This window comes from Diceros bicornis, chromosome 23 (genome assembly GCF_020826845.1).
Source record: "Diceros bicornis minor isolate mBicDic1 chromosome 23, mDicBic1.mat.cur, whole genome shotgun sequence".
NCBI lineage: Eukaryota > Metazoa > Chordata > Mammalia > Perissodactyla > Rhinocerotidae > Diceros > Diceros bicornis.
In genome coordinates this window covers 36,507,915-36,528,543 of record NC_080762.1, presented here as the reverse complement: position 1 = coordinate 36,528,543, position 20,629 = coordinate 36,507,915, and the positions used below count along the sequence as shown (strand labels likewise).

General features: G+C 36.3%; 1 protein-coding gene across 4 annotated transcripts in view; it reads left to right on the top strand.

The window, feature by feature from the left end:
• The window catches only part of KLHL32 (kelch like family member 32), a 192,740-nt gene extending 174,375 nt beyond the window's left edge, over nucleotides 1-18,365 (top strand). For 3 of the 4 annotated variants that reach the window (XM_058566598.1, XM_058566600.1, XM_058566601.1), the window contains 4 exons: nucleotides 2,799-2,857; nucleotides 5,908-6,100; nucleotides 7,824-7,918; nucleotides 17,494-18,365. In XM_058566598.1, coding sequence (XP_058422581.1) covers nucleotides 2,799-2,857; nucleotides 5,908-6,100; nucleotides 7,824-7,918; nucleotides 17,494-17,655 — 509 coding nt within the window. In that variant the 3' untranslated portion in view covers nucleotides 17,656-18,365. Of the gene's footprint in view, nucleotides 1-2,798; nucleotides 2,858-5,907; nucleotides 6,101-7,823; nucleotides 7,919-17,493 lie in introns of those variants that run through there. The other variant, XR_009223552.1, reaches the window with a different exon arrangement.
• The last annotated feature ends 2,264 nt before the right edge of the window (nucleotides 18,366-20,629 follow it).

The following is a 20,629-nucleotide window of genomic DNA, read 5'->3' as shown; positions in this document are numbered from 1 at the left end:
CCTCTGTTCCCTCTCATTTGGAGAAATGATTATAGGCGAGCTGGACATTAATCTGGTGGTTATGGCCCAGATCAAAAGCACTTGGCAATCATTTTAACCCTGAAGACTTGTGAGGTCTCAATAGATTTGATTATTCTTATGTAGTTATGCTGAGAAAGAATTATTGGACATTCAATTTTTAATCAGATAAGAAAAGGAAGGTTGGGAGGAAGGAGCAGACACACCCCTGTATTTATTTTGACATGCATTTTGACTCTATGTAGGCATTTCAGCCTCAGCTTTCTTAAGTGTGTTTTCTTTTCCTTTGATTTCATTTTAAAAATGAGACATTCAATGAGAAACGCAGAGAAGACTTTCTTTGAGGGCAGGAAGCTCACTTCTCTCTGTTCTTTGTGGATTTCCTCTGCAGACAAAGCTTTTATTGATCTTAAAAGTGGTTGCAAGCTTCAGAGAGAATTAAAAAAAAAAAAGCCCTCCAGTTAATAATAGGCATGGTCAATTACATGAAAGATATTATCTCCTTACTGGGGTTGAATGAGAGAGCAATGATTGGCCTCAACATGTCCCCTCCTCTTTATGTATTCATTAGTACTGATTGAGTATTCCAGCTTAGTTGAAAATCCTCTGGATTCTGGTTGACTTGTCTCCTGGCCGTGGACTTGATGGTGGTGATCTATTCAAAATATTTGAACTGTGAAAATAAAAATTATACTGGACAAAGTTAAACAGACAAGGAAGATTTTATTCAAGACTATTGCACTGTGGGAGAGGGACCAGAATGTAGTCTGAAATCATCTCCTCTGAAAAACAAGAGGGAGGAGGGTTTTTAACTCTTGGGGTGAGCTAGTGGAAAAGTACTGAAGGACTTTTGGAGGAGGGTTGATCAATGTGATGGGTTGGGCACATTCCTTTATTCCTGAGTCTGTAAATGTTTTTCTCTGTGATTAGGCCATTTATGTTTGTTGACTGGCACCTGTCAAAGTTAGGCTCCTACCCTCCATAGGAAATGGGAGAGAGGGGCATTATCTTCCTTGATGATTACATTTCAGTAGTATGGCTTCCAGGTCTTCTTAAATGATTTACATCTCAAAGAGGCAGAGAAAGAATGTACAATTACACGGCTTCTGATTAAGTGCTCTAAGAAAAGGGAGGTCGGGGCCTAGAAACAGGAAGAAGCCTGTCTAAAGTATAGTCAAGCTGAGGAGAATGTTAAGGCCGTCTTGGTCAATATTGTAACAGTATACATTTTTTAAATTAAAAAAATTTCAATAAGAAACTGTTTTTAGTCTGGCTCAATTTTAGATCTTTATTGCAAAATTAGCTGTTTCTTTGGATACTTATTAAAATAAGAATATTATTCATTTTATACCAGCATCTGGAACAATGTCTAAAGGCAATATTTCTAAAGATTGATTTTTGTTTTTTTTTTCTCGTATTCCTGGTATTACCTAACATTTACTATCTCCTAGTGATATTTTCTCACTGTGCTGTTTTATGTGTTGTTTTTTAGTTTTTCCATTTGATGGTAAAAATTACAGAATATTTTTTTTGAAAGATTTTATTTATTTATTTTTTCCCTCCAAAGCCCCAGTGGATAGTTGTATGTCATAGCTGCACATCCTTCTAGTTGCTGTATGTGGGACACGGCCTCAGCATGGCCGGAGAAGCGGTGCGTCGGTGCGCGCCCGGGATCCGAACCTGGGCCGCCAGCAGCGGAGCGTGCGCACTTAACTGCTAAGCCACAGGGCCAGCCCTGATGGTAAAAATTAAAGTAGAATCAATAATTTATGGATTTTATAGGGCTCAATGTATACCACAATGAAAAGAATGAGGACAAATATGAGAAACTTAGCGAGAAGTGTGATGATTCTTTAGTGGTTCTTGGTTAAGCAGAAGGTCTCAAGTCCTTTGGATCTAAGCAGTTGTCAAGAGGACTTCAAAAAAATTGAAGACAACAGCAATTGCACTGCTGCACTCTAGACCTGTGCTGTCCAATGTGGTAACCGTGAGCCACGTGTGGCTTATTGAGCACTTGAAACGTGGCTAATCTGGATTGAGATATGCTGTGTGAAATACGCACTGGATTTTGAAGACTTAGTATGAAAAAGAGAACATAAAATATCTCTATTTCTTATATTAATTTCATGTTGAAGTGATCATAACTCTATTGAGTTAAATAAAATTTACACAAAGTTTAATTTCACCGTTTCTTTTTGCTTTTTAATGTGGCTGCTGGAAAATTTAAAATTGCATACGTGACTTGCATTTGTGGCTCTTGCTATTTTCTGTTGGGCAGCACTGGCTCTGGATCTCTTTTGAGAAGTAATGCCTTTTCTTACATATGGTTCTTCCAAAGAGATATCACGCTATCACTGTGTTAGTGTACAGAAGGTTAGAGCTGTAAAACTGCCCATTTAGCTAAGGACAAGAATTTTCCCTATAACTACATCCCTGGCATAAATTGTATAGAAACTTGTCTGTGTGTGCTGTGTTCACTCCCACTCTGACCCCATACATTTCCTCTCATCTGGCCATGCAGGGCAGCTTGCCCGAATTGGGGACCTCTTGATAATCTCAGCATACTTGTTGCTTGCTCTCAACTGGATTGCTTCTGAAATGTTTCTTGAAAATGAAACTGCTTCAACAGTAAGCTTCTTAATTATGTCATGGGTTCACCACGAGGGTATACAAACAGATCCTCAGCAGTAGCTAATTTTCCTTTAATTGTGTCTCATTCTTATGTTGGAATATCCTATTTCTTATTCATGAAAGCTCTAACACATGTTAATCCATTACAGGTGGAGTAACTAACACGGCACAATATCAGAACAGACTAATGGTATATGAACCTAACCAGGTAAGAATCATATAAGAAAAGCTCATTACCTTAATTAAAATGAATTTTAAAAGATTTCCACAGTAATTAGTAGTTGGAATGTCAAGTCTGTGCACACGCATGCATCTTAAACTTATATAGAGAAAAGGAAGCATCTGGATAAACTGCTTTTTGGTTGCTTTTTTTTTTCTCACAAAATTTCAGCCCCTTCAGTTTTTTGGTATACACAATGCTTAACTGTTTCAGAGTTTTGCATAATGTAGAAAAAAGAGAAAATATGTTGACGAGTTAAATGCCCTTTGTTTCTGTTATCTCAAGTGGCTGTTCATATTCAGAGGCATCTGAAGAAAGGATTTTGATTGGCTTGTTGCCCCATCCTTTTAGAAGGCATATTATTCCAGGAGGGAAACATGCTTATGGTTTCATTATTGCCAAATAAAATAATAACTTTAATTATTTAACTCAATATAGCCAAAATGTCCTAGAACAGTGCCTAGGACAAATCTGAAGTAAAAGTACCTGAAGAGTTGGAGTATATTTTTCATCTACAGCTGGGGCCTGAACTGGAAGCATTTTGATGGTGCCTGTCCCTTTTTCTGTCCACTTCTCATGCACACTAATGACTTTTTTTTTCCCCAAAAGAAGAACAGTTTTTTTTCCTTCTACCAAAATATCTGTGACCTTGGAAAATGTTGGCTGAATTTCGCCATTTCTGTGATTTTGGTAATATAAATATTTTTCATGATTATGACAATATTCCAAAATGATTTGATTTGAGGGTTTAATATTCATCAACTGAAGATAATAGAACATGAAACAACAGGTTGGCTTTGGCAGTCTGGGTCAGGATTGGCCACCAAATATATGTCCTGAGTGACCTCAGTCTATTTGGTATCTTTTTAACCATTATTCGATTCTGAATTTAATGAAGGTATTTCTCTCTTTGCAAATGTGTTTCCTGATGTCATTAGAAGCTGTAGATTTCAGAGACCACATGTCCATGGGCCAGATGTCTCAAGAGGGATCATTAATTGCAGTTGCTTGAGTTCGGTGCACACGTGGTTAAAGAGGAAGAAGGTGTTAACATTTTTCAAATGAGTTCTGTTTCATGTTTGTACACACATGCTCTTTTTAAAAATTCTGCTGGCATGTTGTTTACGGTGGGTACCGGCAAACATCACATCTGCTTGCATCTTGCTCAGAATCTCAATAACTCTATCATTCAGCCCTGGTGCTTATTTCTCTTCTAGGCCTTTGTGGAGAGTCGATAATGCCTGCCATCTGCCACAGAGCACATCGCTACCTGCCAACAGGCAGGCTGGGGTGACCTCTGCTTCCCCACCACTGATTAGTATTCACACGCTAGCTTATTAGGAATGACCCCACTAGGCCTCTCTGTTTCTTTGCCTTTGCAGTGGTTCGCAGCTCACCTGGCAGGCACGGCAGTGAAGGAAGCTAAAGATATAATCAGGGGATGCAGGCAGGCTTTACAAACCAGATGGCATCCATAGTCCTGTGACAGGGGACTGGACTGCGAATGCAAACATTGATTCCTAATACTGTAATGGTTTGCCTCATAGAAAGCACCTAAGGAAAGCATCATCAGAGTGTTCAGTTAAATCCACTCATGTGTAATGTATTAAAGATATTTCTTAGCAGAATATCTGAAAGAAAGGATTGACTATTTTATTAAAGAAGACATTTAATTGGAAGATGCTTATTATGACCTGTTTAAAAAGGGAGAGCAGATAAATGCAAGCCTTTCAAACCGTACAAACCACTTTGTTTAAGTGTTTATTTAAAAAAAGAGAAATTAGAAATGAGCTAGTAGATATGCCTGTAGTAAATGGACCAATATTTATGCAAAACTTTTTTTTTTTTTTTTTTTGCTTCTTCCTTTACAGCTTTGTGAACTGGTGAAATTCTATGTATTCAAAACATCATATGATTTTTCTGGTCGAAATCCAAATTTTTCTTGGCAAAAAGGAATCTGGGTTCTTCCTGTATGTTAGTGTTTCTGTAGAAAGGAAATGAAATGGTTAGGTTTACTTACCTGTCCATTACTCAGTTAAGATTTAAAATTAAAGTCATATTTGATTTTCATCTAATTTTACATTTTACATTATATTTTAAACAGGAGCCTTATTTAAAAGGAGTTGAGCATACCTTTCTCATTACTGAGAGTGACCTAGAACCAAATATTGGCAGTTTCACTATTCCCTAAAGTTATCATAAAAAATTTGGCCTTTTCCCAAAACAAATAAATGCGTGCCTAGAAATAACTTTTCCCAATTTGGCAGAAGATGTGATTATAAATATGTTAAAGGAAGCTGATACAGAGGCAGTTTGTTGCTAAACCAGATCTTAGCTCTTCCATTGATCTCAGAAGGTTTATTTGGGAAAGAACAGCAGCCACCCTCGCCCTAGCTTACATAGGGGCCTCAGGCAGCCAGTAATTATTATCCCAATAATTTTTTAGTGTACATTTATCCGACATTTATTATGTGCCAGGCACTGTTCTAAATGCTTTATGTATATTAGCTTGTTTAAGCTTCACAACAGGCTTGTTAGGTAGGTTTATTATCTCCATTTATAGATGAGGAAACAGGAACAGAGAGGTTAAGTAAATTGCTGAAGGTCACACACCGGTTATAACTCAGGCCTGGATCCAGAACCTGTTTTCTTAATTATTATACCACCGTATACTGTATACCTAGCCGTGCACTTTCATTCTTAAGTAACTCGCGTGAGTAAGTTCTCGCAATTGGATGAGATAACCATCACGAACATTTCTATATTCTCATATGCTCCCCTTACAAATGCAAAATGCTCTATAGCATGCAACCCAAACAGGAGGAAATGCCTTTTGTAAGTTGCGAAACAGAATTGGAATATGTGGGTTCTTCTGCACTTGTCCTCAGGTAAGAGGCCCATACCTTTCAAAGTATATAAACAACATTCAAATAGAATGTGATTGACAAAAATTAGGGTTCCCTCTACTAATGAGGCACTGCTGTTTTCTGCCATGGAGTTCTCCTATTAACAGGATTCACCTGAATTTCTTTTTTCAGAATAAGTGGATAAGCCGCAGCCCCATGCTGCAGAGAAGGGTCTACCATTCCATGGCTGCTGTCCAAAGGAAGCTTTATGTTCTTGGAGGCAATGACCTGGACTACAATAACGACCGGATCCTTGTGCGGCATATAGATTCTTATGACATAGACACTGACCAGTGGACGCGTTGTAATTTCAACCTGTTGACTGGCAAGTACCTTTGATTAAGTAAATCAGGAAAAGCAAAAGATTTGAGAAGTTGCCAAACTTGTTTTCTCAGATATCTCTAGTGCATCTCTAAATATTAAGTGCATGGTGGTAGAACAACTTGCTTTTATCAACCATAAAGGTGCGCATTATTTATCTCACAAAATTTGACTCCATCAGATGGCTGGGCATCTAGTTTCTCAGGGCCTGTGTTACCTTTGTGCATGTTCTCACATAGCTAAGAGAGGCATGTCAAGTCCACTATTGTCAATCAGTATTCACACAGGAACTTTGATACAAGTGAGAGGAACCAGGCCCTGAAAGAGCTAATAGCTCTTAACAGAAGCAATTTATTTTTTATTTCTCGCTACTTTTAGTCCTCTTATTTCTTGTGAGTTCAGGAGAATGGTCTTCATTATTTGTCACTATCAAATATTTTTTCTGGCTGTATTCTCCTAAAGACTAAACCTTAGAGCAGTTCTGTGCATAGGGGTTTGGTGGCATTTCTGGCCAGGCATACCCATCCAGGCATTAGCACGGGCAACACTTGGTATGGATCATCCTCATCCCAAAAGCCGATTAAAGGAAGGCAGTGAACAGCTTACCCCTGACATTTCTTTATGGAGCCGAAAACTTTTTCTCCCTTGTCAGCTTGCATTATTAACATCCACACGTGATCAGATCCCTTCTAGGCCGCTCTACTAATAGGAAAATTACAAACTCAAAATGGTGGGCTGGACTAGTGCCTGGAGACACTGTAATATGCTGAGTGGGCAGTCAGTCACTCACAGCTGCTGCTGGGGGAGGACCACTGCGAGCATAACCAACGTGAGAGATTTTAGATGCTTTGTATTGAGCTCCTGTTTTTGCAAAAAAGGATCTTTGAGGCCCACGTACAAGTACTTAACTCTCTCTAAGTTGCTGTAGTGGTACCTTAGCCCCTCGTTCCCTGGATCGGTGATTCTTTCTGCTATAGGATCCAGCTTATTTATTACCCCAGTCAATCCTGTGTCAGCCCATCAATAAAAAGAGACTATCTCACTCTTTGATGGCCTCCAGGGAAGAATATGTGGTAGTGAGTTATTCTGTCTTCTTGTTTAAGTGGGGGAGGAACCTTTCATCATTTTGGCGTGTCAGTATCTAGGGACTATCCATGCTGGTCCCAGCTCAGGAACTTTAATATAGTCTTAAAACTGTTGTATATGTAAAGAAAGGGAGGGTAGTGACTTTATCGATCTTTTCTGTCGTTTGTCTTCATTTGGGGCACGCTAGGGGCAAGACTCTGTTTTATTGCCTTCTTGGGGTTGCAGCTATTACTTTACAAATGTAAGCACTTGCCTTAAAAGCATTTGTAGGTACAAGAGATGCTTTGCATTTCTAAAATATGCCTTATTTCCACCACTGTAAATTAATGGCGTACAACATAGTAAAAAACTCTAGTTCTATATGGCTTATTATTGCTGTATTTAATGCTGTATTTACTCATGTGGCTGGCTAATAAGTGTCGTGGCCTGGTTCTGACCTGACACAGATTCATTCTCTGAGAAATAGTGGTTAATTCTTCCCTCTCAGTACTGGGAGGCAGTGATTAGTTGCTGCAAAAATCCCGTGGAGTATACAAGTATGCCACAGGGGGAAATTGTATCCCTCAGTGGCAAAAGGGTTAATTAAGACATGGAAAGAAATGGATTTATTTTTTCTTTTTATTCAATTCTCTTTACTTTAGGCCAAAATGAATCTGGAGTTGCTGTCCATAATGAAAGAATATATTTAGTTGGTGGATATTCGATTTGGACAAATGAGCCTCTGGCTTGTATCCAGGTGAGTGGTTGAAGTTCCTTTTGAAGTTCGTTCCAGTGGTTCAGTGAGGTTACTTCTTGCAACGCTGCTGCTGAAGGAAGAGATATTTACATGTAGCAAGAGGTTTGAGCTCCTTTTGTGCAGCTAGTTCAGCCACTGAACTTCATCCTGCATCCCCAAAATGATGCTTAATAAATGACTGAGCCCTATTGAAATAAAGATAAGGATGAGATTTGAAAATATATGTAATATATACTGGAAAGGGGGAAAGTTGGATACTTTCCCTTTCTCATAAACCAAAAAAAATCTAGAAATCTTTGGTAATAGTACTTGGACATCCCCAAAACATTACAAATATCACCTTTCCATTTCCATTTCCTTTATAGTGCAATTTGTTCATTTCCATAAATGCCATCTACAAAGGTGTTCTTCCTTCCTGGCAGAGGTGAGCAGTAGTGGTTTATGACTGGTCTTACAGGGACAGCTTCTGCCCCAAAGAACAGCCCTGGCCATACCAGCATGTGAGCAGCCCTGGTGGGGCAAGTTGCCAGTTGGGCCTTTCAGAACAGCAATAGCTTTTGTTGATATACACATTCAAGGTATTATTGTTTATTTTTTTTTTATTTTTTACAATTCTTACTATAGTTATTTTTCTATTTTACGTGTTCTCTGATAACATATTGACATGTATTAGCCCTGACCTTTCTTCTGGTCTCCAGAAAAATATATCCTTATAACTACTCGTAGTAAGTATCTAATCTCATCTTTTTTTTTTTTTTTTGGGAGGAAGATCAGCCCTGAGCTAACATCCATGATAATCCTCCTCTTTTTTTTGCTGAGGAAGACCAGCTCTGAGCTTACATCTATTGCCAATCCTCCTCCTTTTTTTTCCCCCAAAGCCCCAGTAGATAGTTTTACGTCATAGTTGCACATCCTTCTAGTTGGTGTATGTGGGACGCGGCCTCAGCATGGCCGGAGAAGTGGTGCGTAGGTGCGTGCCCGGGATCTGAACCCTGGCCACCAGTAGTGGAGCGCGCGCACTTAACTGCTAAGCCACAGCGCCAGCCCCTCTAATGTCATCTTTGTGGGAAGATTTTTAGGAATTGCTTCCATATCTTTAATAGTTGCAGGACTGTTCAAGCTTTTAACTTCTTCTGTGTCATCTCATAAGGTATATATATTTTTTCAAGAAACTTTTCCATGTTGTCGAAGTTTTCAAAATTGTTAGCATATATTCGTTGTGTTATCCTTAGTTCTATCCCCCTTCACTTTCATAATATTGTTTGCTTTGTCTCTTCTTTGCTTGGTTTATCTTGCCAGAGGTTTGTCTGGGGACTTGAACATACTTCTATTATTGATACAGATCAAGCAGATTTAAATCAGCAAGCATAGCATAGATAAGAACGACATAATTAACAAGCTTGTCCTAATGGATGTGAGTTCTAGATCAAACAGAGAAGATATATTTTTCTTTTTTTTTAGTTTTATTGAGATATAATTGACATTTAATATTGTATTAATTTATGGTATACAACGATTTTATATATGTGTATATTGCTAAATAATCACAAGTTTGATTAACATCCATCACTTCACATAGTTACAAAAGGTTTTTTTTTCTTGTGATGAGGACTTTTAAGATCTATCTTCTTAGCAACTTTCAGTATTGAAAGTTATAGTTAAAAGTATTGTTAACTATAATCACCATGCTATACATGACATCCCCAGAACTTATTCGTTTTATAACTGGAAGTTTGTATCTTTTGACCACTTTCACCCATTTTTCTCACCCCCTGCCTCTGGCAACCACTGATCTGTTCTCTGTTTCTGTAAGTTCAGTTTTTTTAGATTCTGCATATAAGCAATATCATACAGTATTTGTCTTTCTCTGTCTGACTTATTTCACTTAGCATAATGCTCTCGAGTTCCATCTATGTTGTTGCAAATGGCAAGATTTCCTTCTTTTTATGGCTGAATAACATTCCATTGTATATATATACCACATGTTCTTGATCCATCTATTGATGGACACTTAGGTTGTTTCCACATCTTGGCAATTGTAAATAATGCTGCAATGAACACAGGGGTGCAGATATCTCTTCAAGATAGTGATTTTGTTTCCTTTGGATATATACCCTAAAGTGGAATTGCTGGATCATATGGTAGTTAATATTTTTAATTTTTGAGGAAGCTCCATACAGTTTTCCATAGTGGCTGCACCAATTTACATTCCTAACAAAAGTGCTCAAGGGTTCCCTTTTCTCCAATCCTCACCAACACTTATCTCTTGTCTTTTTGATGACAGCTGTTCTAACAGGTTTGAGGTGATATCTCATTGTGGTTTTGATTTGCATTTCTCTGATGATTAGTGACGTTGAGCACCTTTTCACGTACCGCTTGGCCATCTGTATGTCTTCTTTGGAAAAATGTCTATTCAGATCTCTGCCCATTTTTTAATTGGATTTTTTCTATTGAGTTTTATGAGTTCTTTATATATTTTGGATATTAACTCCTTATCAGATATATGATTTGCAAATATTTTCTCCCATTTGGTAGGTTGCCTTTTCATTTTGTTGATGCTTTCTTTTGCTCTGCAGCTTTTTAGGTTGATGTAGTCCCACTTGTGTATTTTTGCTTTTGTTGCCTTTGCTTTTGGTGTCAAATCCAAAAAATCATCAATACCAATGTCAAGGAGTTTACTCCCCTGTGTATTCTTCTAGGAGTTTTATGGTTTTAGGTCTTATGTTCAAGTCTTTAATCTATTTTGAGTTTACTTTTGTATATGGTGTAAGATAGGGGTCCAATTTCATCCTTTTGCATGTGTCTGTCCAGTTTTCCCAACACCATTTATTGAAGAGACTATTCTTTCCCACATTGTATATTCTTGGCTCCTTTATCATAAATTAATTGGCCGTATATGCATGGGCTTATTTCTGGGCTTTCTATTCTGTTCCATTGACCTATATGTCTGTTTTTATGCCAATACCCTACTGTTTTGTTTACTATACCTTTGTAATATAGTTTGAAAATAGAAAGTGTGATGGCTCTAGCTTTGTTCTGCTTTCTCAAGATTGCTTTGGCTATTTGTGGTCTTCTGTGGTTCCATACAAATTTGAGGATTTTTTCTTCTGTGAAAAAATGCCACTGGAATTTTGATAGGAATTGCATTGCTTTCAGTAGTATTAACATTTTTAACAATATCAATTCTTCCAATCCATGAGCATAGAGTATCTTTCCATTTATTTGTGTCATCTTCAATTTCTTTCATCAATGTCTTACAGTTTTCACTATACCGATCTTTTACCTCCTTGGTTAAATTTATTCCTAGGTATTTTATTCTTTTTGATGCAATTGTAAATGAGATTGTTTTCTTAATTTCTCTGATAGTTTGGTGTTAGTGTAGAAAAACACAACTGATTTTTATATTGATTTTGTATTCTGCAACTTTACTGAATTTGCTGATTAGGTCTAGCAGTTTTTTGGTGGAGCCTTAGAGTTTTCTATATAAAATATCATATCATCTTCAAATAAAGGCAGTTTTACTTTTTACTTTCCAATTTAGATGCCTTTTATTTCTTTTTCTTGCCTAATTGCTCTGGCTGGAACTTCCAGTACTATGTTGAATAAAACTGGCAAGAGTGGGCATACTTGTCTTGTTCCTGATCTTAGAGGAAAAGCTTTAAGCTTTTCCCCATTTAGTATGTTAGCTATGGGCTTGTCATATATGGCCTTCATTATGTTGAGGTACATTCCCTCTATACACAGTTTGTTGAGAATTTTTATCGTGAATGGAGGATTTGAATTTTGTTAAAATGCTTTTTCTGCATCTATTGAGATGATCATATGATTTTTATCCTTCATTGTTAATGTGGTCTATCACATTGATTGATTTGTAGATGTTGAACCATCCTTGAATCCCTGGAATAAATCCCACTTGATCATGTTGTATGATCTTTTAAAAGTACAGTTGAATTTGGTGTGCTAATATTTTGTTAAGAATTTTTGCATTTATATTCATCAGGGAAATTGGCCTATAATTTTCTTTTCTTGTAGTGTCCTAGTCTGGTTTTGGTATCAGGGTGGCCTTGTAAAATGAGCTTAGAAATGTTTCCTCCTTTTCTATTTTTTGGAAGAGTTCGAGAAAGATTGGTATTAATTCTTCTTTAAATATTTGGTAGAGTTAACCAGTGAAGCCATCTGGTCCTGGACTTTTCTTTTTTGGGAGGTTTTTGATTATTGATTCAATCTCCTTACTAGTAATTCGTCTGTTCAGACTTTCTGATTTTCTATTTCTTCATGATTCAGTCTTGTTAGGTTGTATGTTTCTAGGAAATTATCCATTTCTTCTGGGTTGTCCAGTTTGTTGGCATATAACTGTTCATAGTAGTCTCTTATGATCCTTTGTATTTCTATGGTATCAGTTGTAATGTCTCCTCTTTCATTTCTAATTTTATTTATTTGAGTCCTTGCTGTTTTTTCCTTTGTAAGTCTAGTGATAGGTTTGTCTATTTTGTTTATCTTTTCAAAAAAGCAGCTCATAATTTTATTGACTTTTTCTATTTTCTTTTTGGTCTCTATTTCATATATTTCCACTCTGATCTTTGTCATTTCTTTCCTTTTCTAGTTCCTTGAGGTGTAAAGTTAGGTCGTTTATTTGAGCTCTTTCTTTTCTTCTTAATGTAGGCATTTATCACTATGATCTTCTATCTTAGAACTGCTTTTGGTGCATCCCATAAGTTTTGGTATGTTGTATTTCCATTTTCATTTGTCTCAAGATATTTTTTGATTTTTCTTTTGATTTCTTCTTTGAGTCATTGGTTGTTCAGTAGCATGTTGTTTAATCTCCACATGTTTGTGAATTTTCTAGTTTTTTTCTTGTAATTGATTTCTAGTTTCATATCATTGTGGTTGGAAAAGATGCTTGATATGATTTCAGTCTTCTTAAATTTATTAAGGCTTGTTTTGTGGCCAAACGTATGATCTGTCCTGGAGAATATTCCAGAATATGTTTTTCTTAAGCATACATGGAACATTTACAAAAACCAATCATGTACTAGGGTTAGGGTTAAGAAAAATTTAATAAATTTCAAAAATTAAGTATTATGTAGAGTAGAATTTCTAACTACAATGCAATTAAGTTAGAACTTAACAAAAAGTTAAATAAACCTCTGTATATTTGGAAACAATAAAACATATTGCTAAGTAACTTATGGGTTAAAGAAAAAGTCATAATGGAAGTTCAAAAAATACCCAGAACTGAGTGATAATGAAAACAGTACCTAGCAAAGCTTGTGGGATATAGCTTAATAAGTTAGAAATGAACCAAAAAATAAACTCAAAGTAGAGAGAGCAAGAATAAAAGTGAGAGGAAAGTAATGAACTAAGGAACAATAATACAGTAGAACAAACTATCAAAGCCACAAATTAATTCTTTGAAAAAGCATGAAAGTCTTTAAGGGAGTCTTTAGTTAATGGAAGGTAGCCTTGTAGTAGAGCTTGGTCATATCTTTTGGATAACAATAAACAACTGTTTTCTTTCAAGGAGTGCTTCTAGTCTTCACTGTCTTTTGGGTTTCTCTTTATTTTTTATTTTTCAGAATTGTGAAGCACAGACCTGGGCAACAGGCAATGCTCTGTAATGCTGAAACCCTTGTTTTTAAGTGGTTTTGGGACCCTTCATTTGACTACTTGCACAATGGAAGCAAGTTTGGGTTTATTATGAAGATGCAAATTTTAAATATACTTATGGGTATATTTCTACTAATTTTAATATTAAATTAGCTCAAGGAATAGAAATAAAGTTAGAATGATCAGTGATCATATACACATGACTTCTGGGTGTTCTCAAATAAGCAAATCTGTCCTCAAAAGATGAAGGCATGCATATATATTTTTTAAACCACTGAAGATATTCTACAGTAGCCTCAGGATTAAGGTGATTCTGAGAGGTGATTCATAAGTGGTTTTTTAAAAAAATTTATTTATTATTATTATTTTTTTCTGTGAGGAAGACTAGCCCTGAGCTAACATCCAGTGCCAATCCTCCTCTTTTTTGCTGAGGAAGATTGGCCCTGGGCTAACACCCATGCTCATTTTCCTCTACTTTATAGGGACACCACCACAGCATGGCTTGATAAGTGGTGCGTCGGTCCACGCCCGGCATCCAAACCTGTGAACCCTGGGCCACCGAAGCAGAGCACGCACACTTAACCACTACACCACCGGGCCAGCACCCATAAATGTTTTAATAAATGTATTAGTGGAATAAATTTCACCTGTGAGATTGGACAGTAAAATATTCTAATATATTTGCTTTTCAAAAAAGTCAGCATTATATGTAGTTCTGTAATTCTGTGTTCCAGTAGCTATTTTGATGTACAAAATCAAACATTTTGCAAATGCTATGTTTATTCCCTTGGCTGGCACATTGGTCCTACAAAACACAGATAAGTTTAATAAAGGCTTTTAAGAGCCTTTAATGTTTATAGATAACAAGGATCCATATAAGCATATGGATTGTCACTTACAGAGATGTTTGGAATGGAAGTCTTCATGGATAAGAGACTCATCGTATATCTCATATGTTTCATTTTAGTTACTGACAACTGGTTACAAGATATATTACCATTCATTCTGAACTATGGTTGCACAGTCTCAAATACTTCCTTATTTTATGGGTCTACAGAACTATTTATTTTGGTTCACGAACAGTAATATATTGATGGTTGTAGAGACTAGCTACATGTTCAAAAGCAAGCCACTTCTTTACCACTTGCTGGAAGAATAGCCAACAGAGAAGCAAGATAATGGGAGACTGGGATAGCATTTATGAGAAAATATTGATTAGACAGTGGAAATTCCTAAGTACAAATCAGCAGGTTGAAAAGTACATGGGCCGGCCCCGTGGCTTAGCGGTTAAGTGCTCGCGCTCCGCTGCTGGCGGCCCGGGTTCAGATCCCGGGCGTGCACCGACGCACCGCTTCTCCGGCCATGCTGAGGCCGCGTCCCACATACAGCAACTAGAAGGATGTGCAGCTATGACATACAACTATCTACTGGGGCTTTGGGGGGAAACAATAAATAAATAAAATCTTTAAAAAAAAAAAAAGAAAAAAAAGTACAGAAAAAGTGGTGGAGAAAATAGTATAGATGCTACAAATATTGAAGTTTAAACTTTTCCTAAGTCACAAATCTATATAATCCTTAGATTCTAAGGGCAAGGCTGACTAAGATTAATGAAGATCACACTTAAATAGTTCAGAGCTTGGTCCATTAACATCCAGAAGGACTAAAATCATTTTTTTTTTTGCCCTTGAAAATACCAGCCAATAACTTGTCTCATTAGACTGCCCCTTCTGGACTCTTAATCAAAGCTTATTTAACTGTCATTTGTAGGATTCAGCCACAAAGGGATGAAGCATGTCAGATGTTGAGAAAGCATACTATTTCATTTCCTTCTACTTTACCTAGGATAGACTACTTGATCCGTTACAAGGGCAATCCAAACAAGAGAAAAGCTGAGATGCTCTTAAATTAATACTTGTTTAAAGATTGAGATTTCGACTTGTTAGTAATACTCATGGAAAATATTAAAAATAGATTCCTGAGGAAAGTGAGGCACTCGTGTTTATTCAGTGGGTGTGTAAGCAAACGTTGGCACAGAGAGTGACTTTACTCTGGTGCGCCGTGGATGATGAGCAGCACGTAAGGGAGCAGCTGCATAAGTGTGCAAGTGATTAGTTTGTTTCCAGATCACCTCCACTGCTCTTCATTTAAGATTACTTTCTCTTGGCTGGAGGGTATGCTGCCAAGCTGGCACCTCCTTCTCCCAAACGCCTCCTTTCTGCCAGTTTACAGGGGAGTATTTTGGAGAAAAACTGCCAACGCTTCCTTTTCCCTTCTCACAGATTAAATAAATTACATCTGCTTACCATATGCAGTCTCTGTTGGCCCAGGGAACCAGAAAAAAACTCAGGATGATGACCTCAACTGATATTTTGTCTTCTAAAAATGTTTTCAGTTGGGGAGGGGATATCATGAATGGCACAAAATCCTTGCTCTTTCTTGGGTTGCAACCTTGAGCTCAAATACTGGCTCTACCACTTACTAGCTGTGTGACCTTGAGCAAGTCACTGAACTTGCTCTGTATCTCAATTTTCTTCTCTGTAAATTGAAGACAATACTTAACCTTATATAGTTAAGGTAAATATTGAAAGATTTCTCCTTCCTATAGTTAATGACATACTAATCAAAATCCCCCTGGGATTTTCCTTTTTCTCACAGGGTGGGGAATGCTACTTGTCATACTGATCTTAAAGTTTCTCTAGGAAAGTCAATGTGTAAGAGTAACCAAGAAATTTTTCAGTGAAGGGGGGAGACTTCCCCTATCCATTCAAAACAACTGTAACTGCAGTACTGCAGGAAGATACATAAATCAACAAAAGAGAACAAAGAAAAAGTTTGTATATAGCATATAATAGAGATATTTTAAATTAGTAGTGAAGGGTGTATTGTTCAGTAAATGGGACGAGACAGCTAAATGTCCATTTGGGAAAAAACAGCTAGAAGTTTGATCTTTCTTTTATTCTAGGCCTTAGTGATTTCCTCCTGTATGAGCTTGGATCCCCAAATCTCAAGGGCCCCTTTCATCTATTATTGCAGTTCAAGGCTTTAGAATTATTCCCCTAGGTGATAGATGAAGGCCTGAGAGTGGACAAGATCATTAAAGAGGAGTACCAAGAAGTCTGTGGTTGGAATATGGGGGCACACTCACATTTAGGATGCAGGTGAAGGAAAAGGGACCAAAGGTGGATAGCAATAGGACAATGTCAATGCAAACTTTTTTTTTTAATCACAGAATCCAAAAGAGGAAAGGTTTTAAATGAGGTTAGAGGAAGGTCAAATGAAGAGAGATTAAGGTGATTGAGGGCTCGAAAGAGCCTGATGGGTTTGACAAATAGGATATGACGAGCTTTCCTCAAGAAGGAATTTTCCTAGTAGTATGATTAAACCAGATTTGGTGAGGTGGCAGCCAGCACCTCTCTTTCCATATAAAGAAAGAGATGGAACTCCCGCTTGAAGGGGAAATAACTGGGAAAAAATTTCCAGAATCAACTGAACTGATTTTGGATCTGCTACTAAGCTTGCTGTAATTTTCTTTGTGCTGGAAATGAGCTAAATGTCACCAATTTTTAGAACAAAGCTGCAAGTCAGTGTTGTTTTCTTCATTTTATAGATGAGGATTTTAAGCCAGCATATGATAATACCTACTAACTAGTTGGGGCCAGTTATTGAACCAGTCTAAGGGAGTTTTATCAAATGAAGATAATGCTACCTACCTCATCACTGTTCTGAAGATTAAATGATTATAAATATATCTACATATATATGTACACTCACAAACATAAACGTATAGAATAGCACTTAGTGGAAACTTAATACATATTTCCGGTATTATACTAGTGAGAAAAATAACAATGCCTAAGGTATAGTCATGATGGCATAACTGAATTTAACTGCAGGCTTCCTTTTATGTGTTCACAACTTTATTCTGAGCAATCGCTTTTGCTGTACAGTCTTCTTTTCTTCTTTTGTAGGTATTGGATGTAAGCAGAGAGGGCAAAGAAGAAGTGTTCTATGGGCCTACACTCCCTTTTGCTTCCAATGGAATAGCAGCATGCTTCCTTCCAGCTCCGTATTTCACATGCCCCAACCTTCAAACTCTTCAAGTGCCTCATCACAGGATTGGCACCATCTGAAAAGCCAATGCTCTGTTAATAACCATCATGAACAGGAGGGAAAAAAACGGCCTGATTTTTGGATACTGGGCATGAAAAGACTCAGTGGCCAATGCTTCCTTATTTGTTTTATAGGTCTTATATTCCGATAAACATTAGCAAAAAATGAACAGTTTTCTAAAATACATTATTGAAAACTCCTGTCACCCTTCTGTGTGTCAACATTCAATACAATATGTATGACTCTTATTGTAGTGTAGCTTAGTGCCAACTTAATGGTCCATAATTGTTCCATGGGTCTTTAGAGCATTCTTCGTACACTTTTTCTTATCAGTGCTGTCTAGGACAACATGACACTGTTTGTTAGTAAGGCAATTTGTTTCATAAGTACTGCCATCAACGATCTTAAAAAAGTCTTCAGTACTTAATCCCTTTACTACTTAAACCTGGGTTTGTAATTTTTCTTTTAAAAATTTAACATTATGCAGCCCTGCTCAGTAGAGACTCAGCATTACGATATAAATTTTTAAACACCATATTTTATTCAAGATAACAGGAATAATAGAAGTACACTGGAACAGCAGTTGGAATACCCAGATTTTTTGCCTTGGTTACTCTGTGACCTTGGGCCAGAAGCTTAACTTTACAGTGCTTCAGGTTTCCCACTTTTTAAGGAAAATAATTGTTGATTCCTATATTAATTCAGAAGAATGTTGTGAGGATTAGGCAAACGCTCTAAAGCACTTCGCCTAAGAAAAAAATGTTACTCACATTACAAGACATTTTACTGTCTTTAGAACCTTGTAACTGAACAGGGCGATTATTTTTGAAGTTTAAAAATTACTAGATAGAACTTGGAACACATGCTCTAAGATAAATTATTCTGAAAAGCACGTTTAATTATATAAATTATTCTGAGAGAGACACGCTAGCTAGGAAAAAGGGAGTTTACCAAAGCCAAAGATTCCTAAACTTGTACAAATCCTTGCCTCAAATAATAACTAGCTCAAACATCTCATTTAAACTCATTTAGTGAAAAATGACATTTTAAAGCGCCAAAAAAATTAGCTGTACTAATTTTGGTATCATAAAGTGCTCTGACATAAATTTGAACCTAGAATTGGGTAGTTCTAATAAAAGTTTTTCCACTTTGTTAAAGGTTATGTCAATCTTGCGCGCTTGTGGGATTCTTCTCCACCATCAATACATATTTTATTACTACCATTTTTAATAATGCATAAGAATTCTTTTTTAGGCTAGGGTTTTGGATTTGTTTTGTCTATAATAAAAAATAAAAAATAAAACTCAATAATCACATCTGAACATAAATTCAACACGTATAACGTGAGTTTCTTCCCTTTTCCTAATCTTAGGATCTAAGTCACCTTTATTAAACGGAAGACTTTACTCTGATTTTTTTTCTTTGGCATAGTTTAATCATTCAGCAATCCTTGTCTTATAGGAAATTGTCATTTTATTCATGTAACCACTTTCAAAAAGTAATCAGAAGTGAATACAAAAGAATCTTTCTTATTCTAAATACAGAATTCACTAACTTTATACATTGCTATGTTATACCTAAAACGTTAATTTTTATATTTATAACTTCTGGTCATTCAGATTAAAGGGCAGGAGCGGGGATGAGGGGAAAGGAGAAAAGGTAAATTTTAACAGAGATTCAGTTTAGACAAACAAAAAACCTTAAGAGTATTTGTGCAGTTCTGAAAAGTAGAAAATTGATGTTGATAACTGATATTTAGAAGGATGACAGAATCTGTTTAAAAGGTATAAATCATCCGAACTAAATTTTAAAAATGCCTTACCAAGTCAGGAAAATGGACTCCAGCATTTCAGAAATCTTTCCAACAAGGACCTAAGCAAAAAGTATTTCAGGTTTATTAAAATTTCTACTTGATACACAAATTTTCCCTCCAGCAGTTTTACCCTTATAAAACCATTAAATTCTATTTGTAATCCCAGACTCTATATCCAGTGAATGAAAGAAAAATGTTCTAAAAATAAACTTGCTTGACTGATAATGGAAAGGTAGCCCGAGATTATTCTTGATATTTTCTGTGTAGATTTCTAACTATTCATTTAAAACAAATCACTATTATTATCAAACTCCTCCTTGGTGAACTTGAATGTATTATTCACTAATATTATAGAATCGAACTCATAGTTTTTACAAGTTTTGCATAGTTTTTGGAAACACCCTTTATAGTTAGAGCCAAAGAACAGCGTCCAAAGTATAACATCCCTCTCCTAAAAAGGAAAAACTCAGATCACTTATAATTGGATCCTTTTCCTCAAATTATCAATAATAAGAGCTAATAAGAAAAATTCTAGAAAACTATGTTTGGTCATATAAACCAAATTCTATTGAAACTACTCAAATATATATTCTCCATTTAAGTTAACTATCTTATAGTAACTCATCTTCTATTTTCACTCTTCAAAATTAAAGATACAAAATACAAAATAAATATATTGTATTTGTATTTAAAATATTAGATAAATTTGAATTTCCATAGGAAGACCATGAAACTTCCAACTATTTAAACACTTCAAGATGTTACTTTAAAAGACAAAGCAGTTCCACACAGATATTAGCAGAGTGTTCTCACTGTGGGAGGAAAAGCCAGCAAAGACATGAATTTCTAAAATAATATGTATGTAAAATGCAAGAAAATTCTTCAGATCCTTAATAAAATGCCAACTGGTTATGATTAGGGTATTTTTCATATCTTTTCTCTTCATATTTTCCTCACAGTTCAACCACATGTATATTGTATCCTCTTCAGCCACCATAATAGCTGAAAAACTTTGTTGTTTTGACCACAAAAGTATGAAAGTATTTGACCACATAGTATGAAAGCAACAGGAATAAGATAGAAATTATTATTCCTCCAGGTAACATGGTTCATTTTTATTTTGGTTTTCAAATAGTCAAATTTGTCATAAAAACAGAAGTTGAATAATCACCGGCACAGTG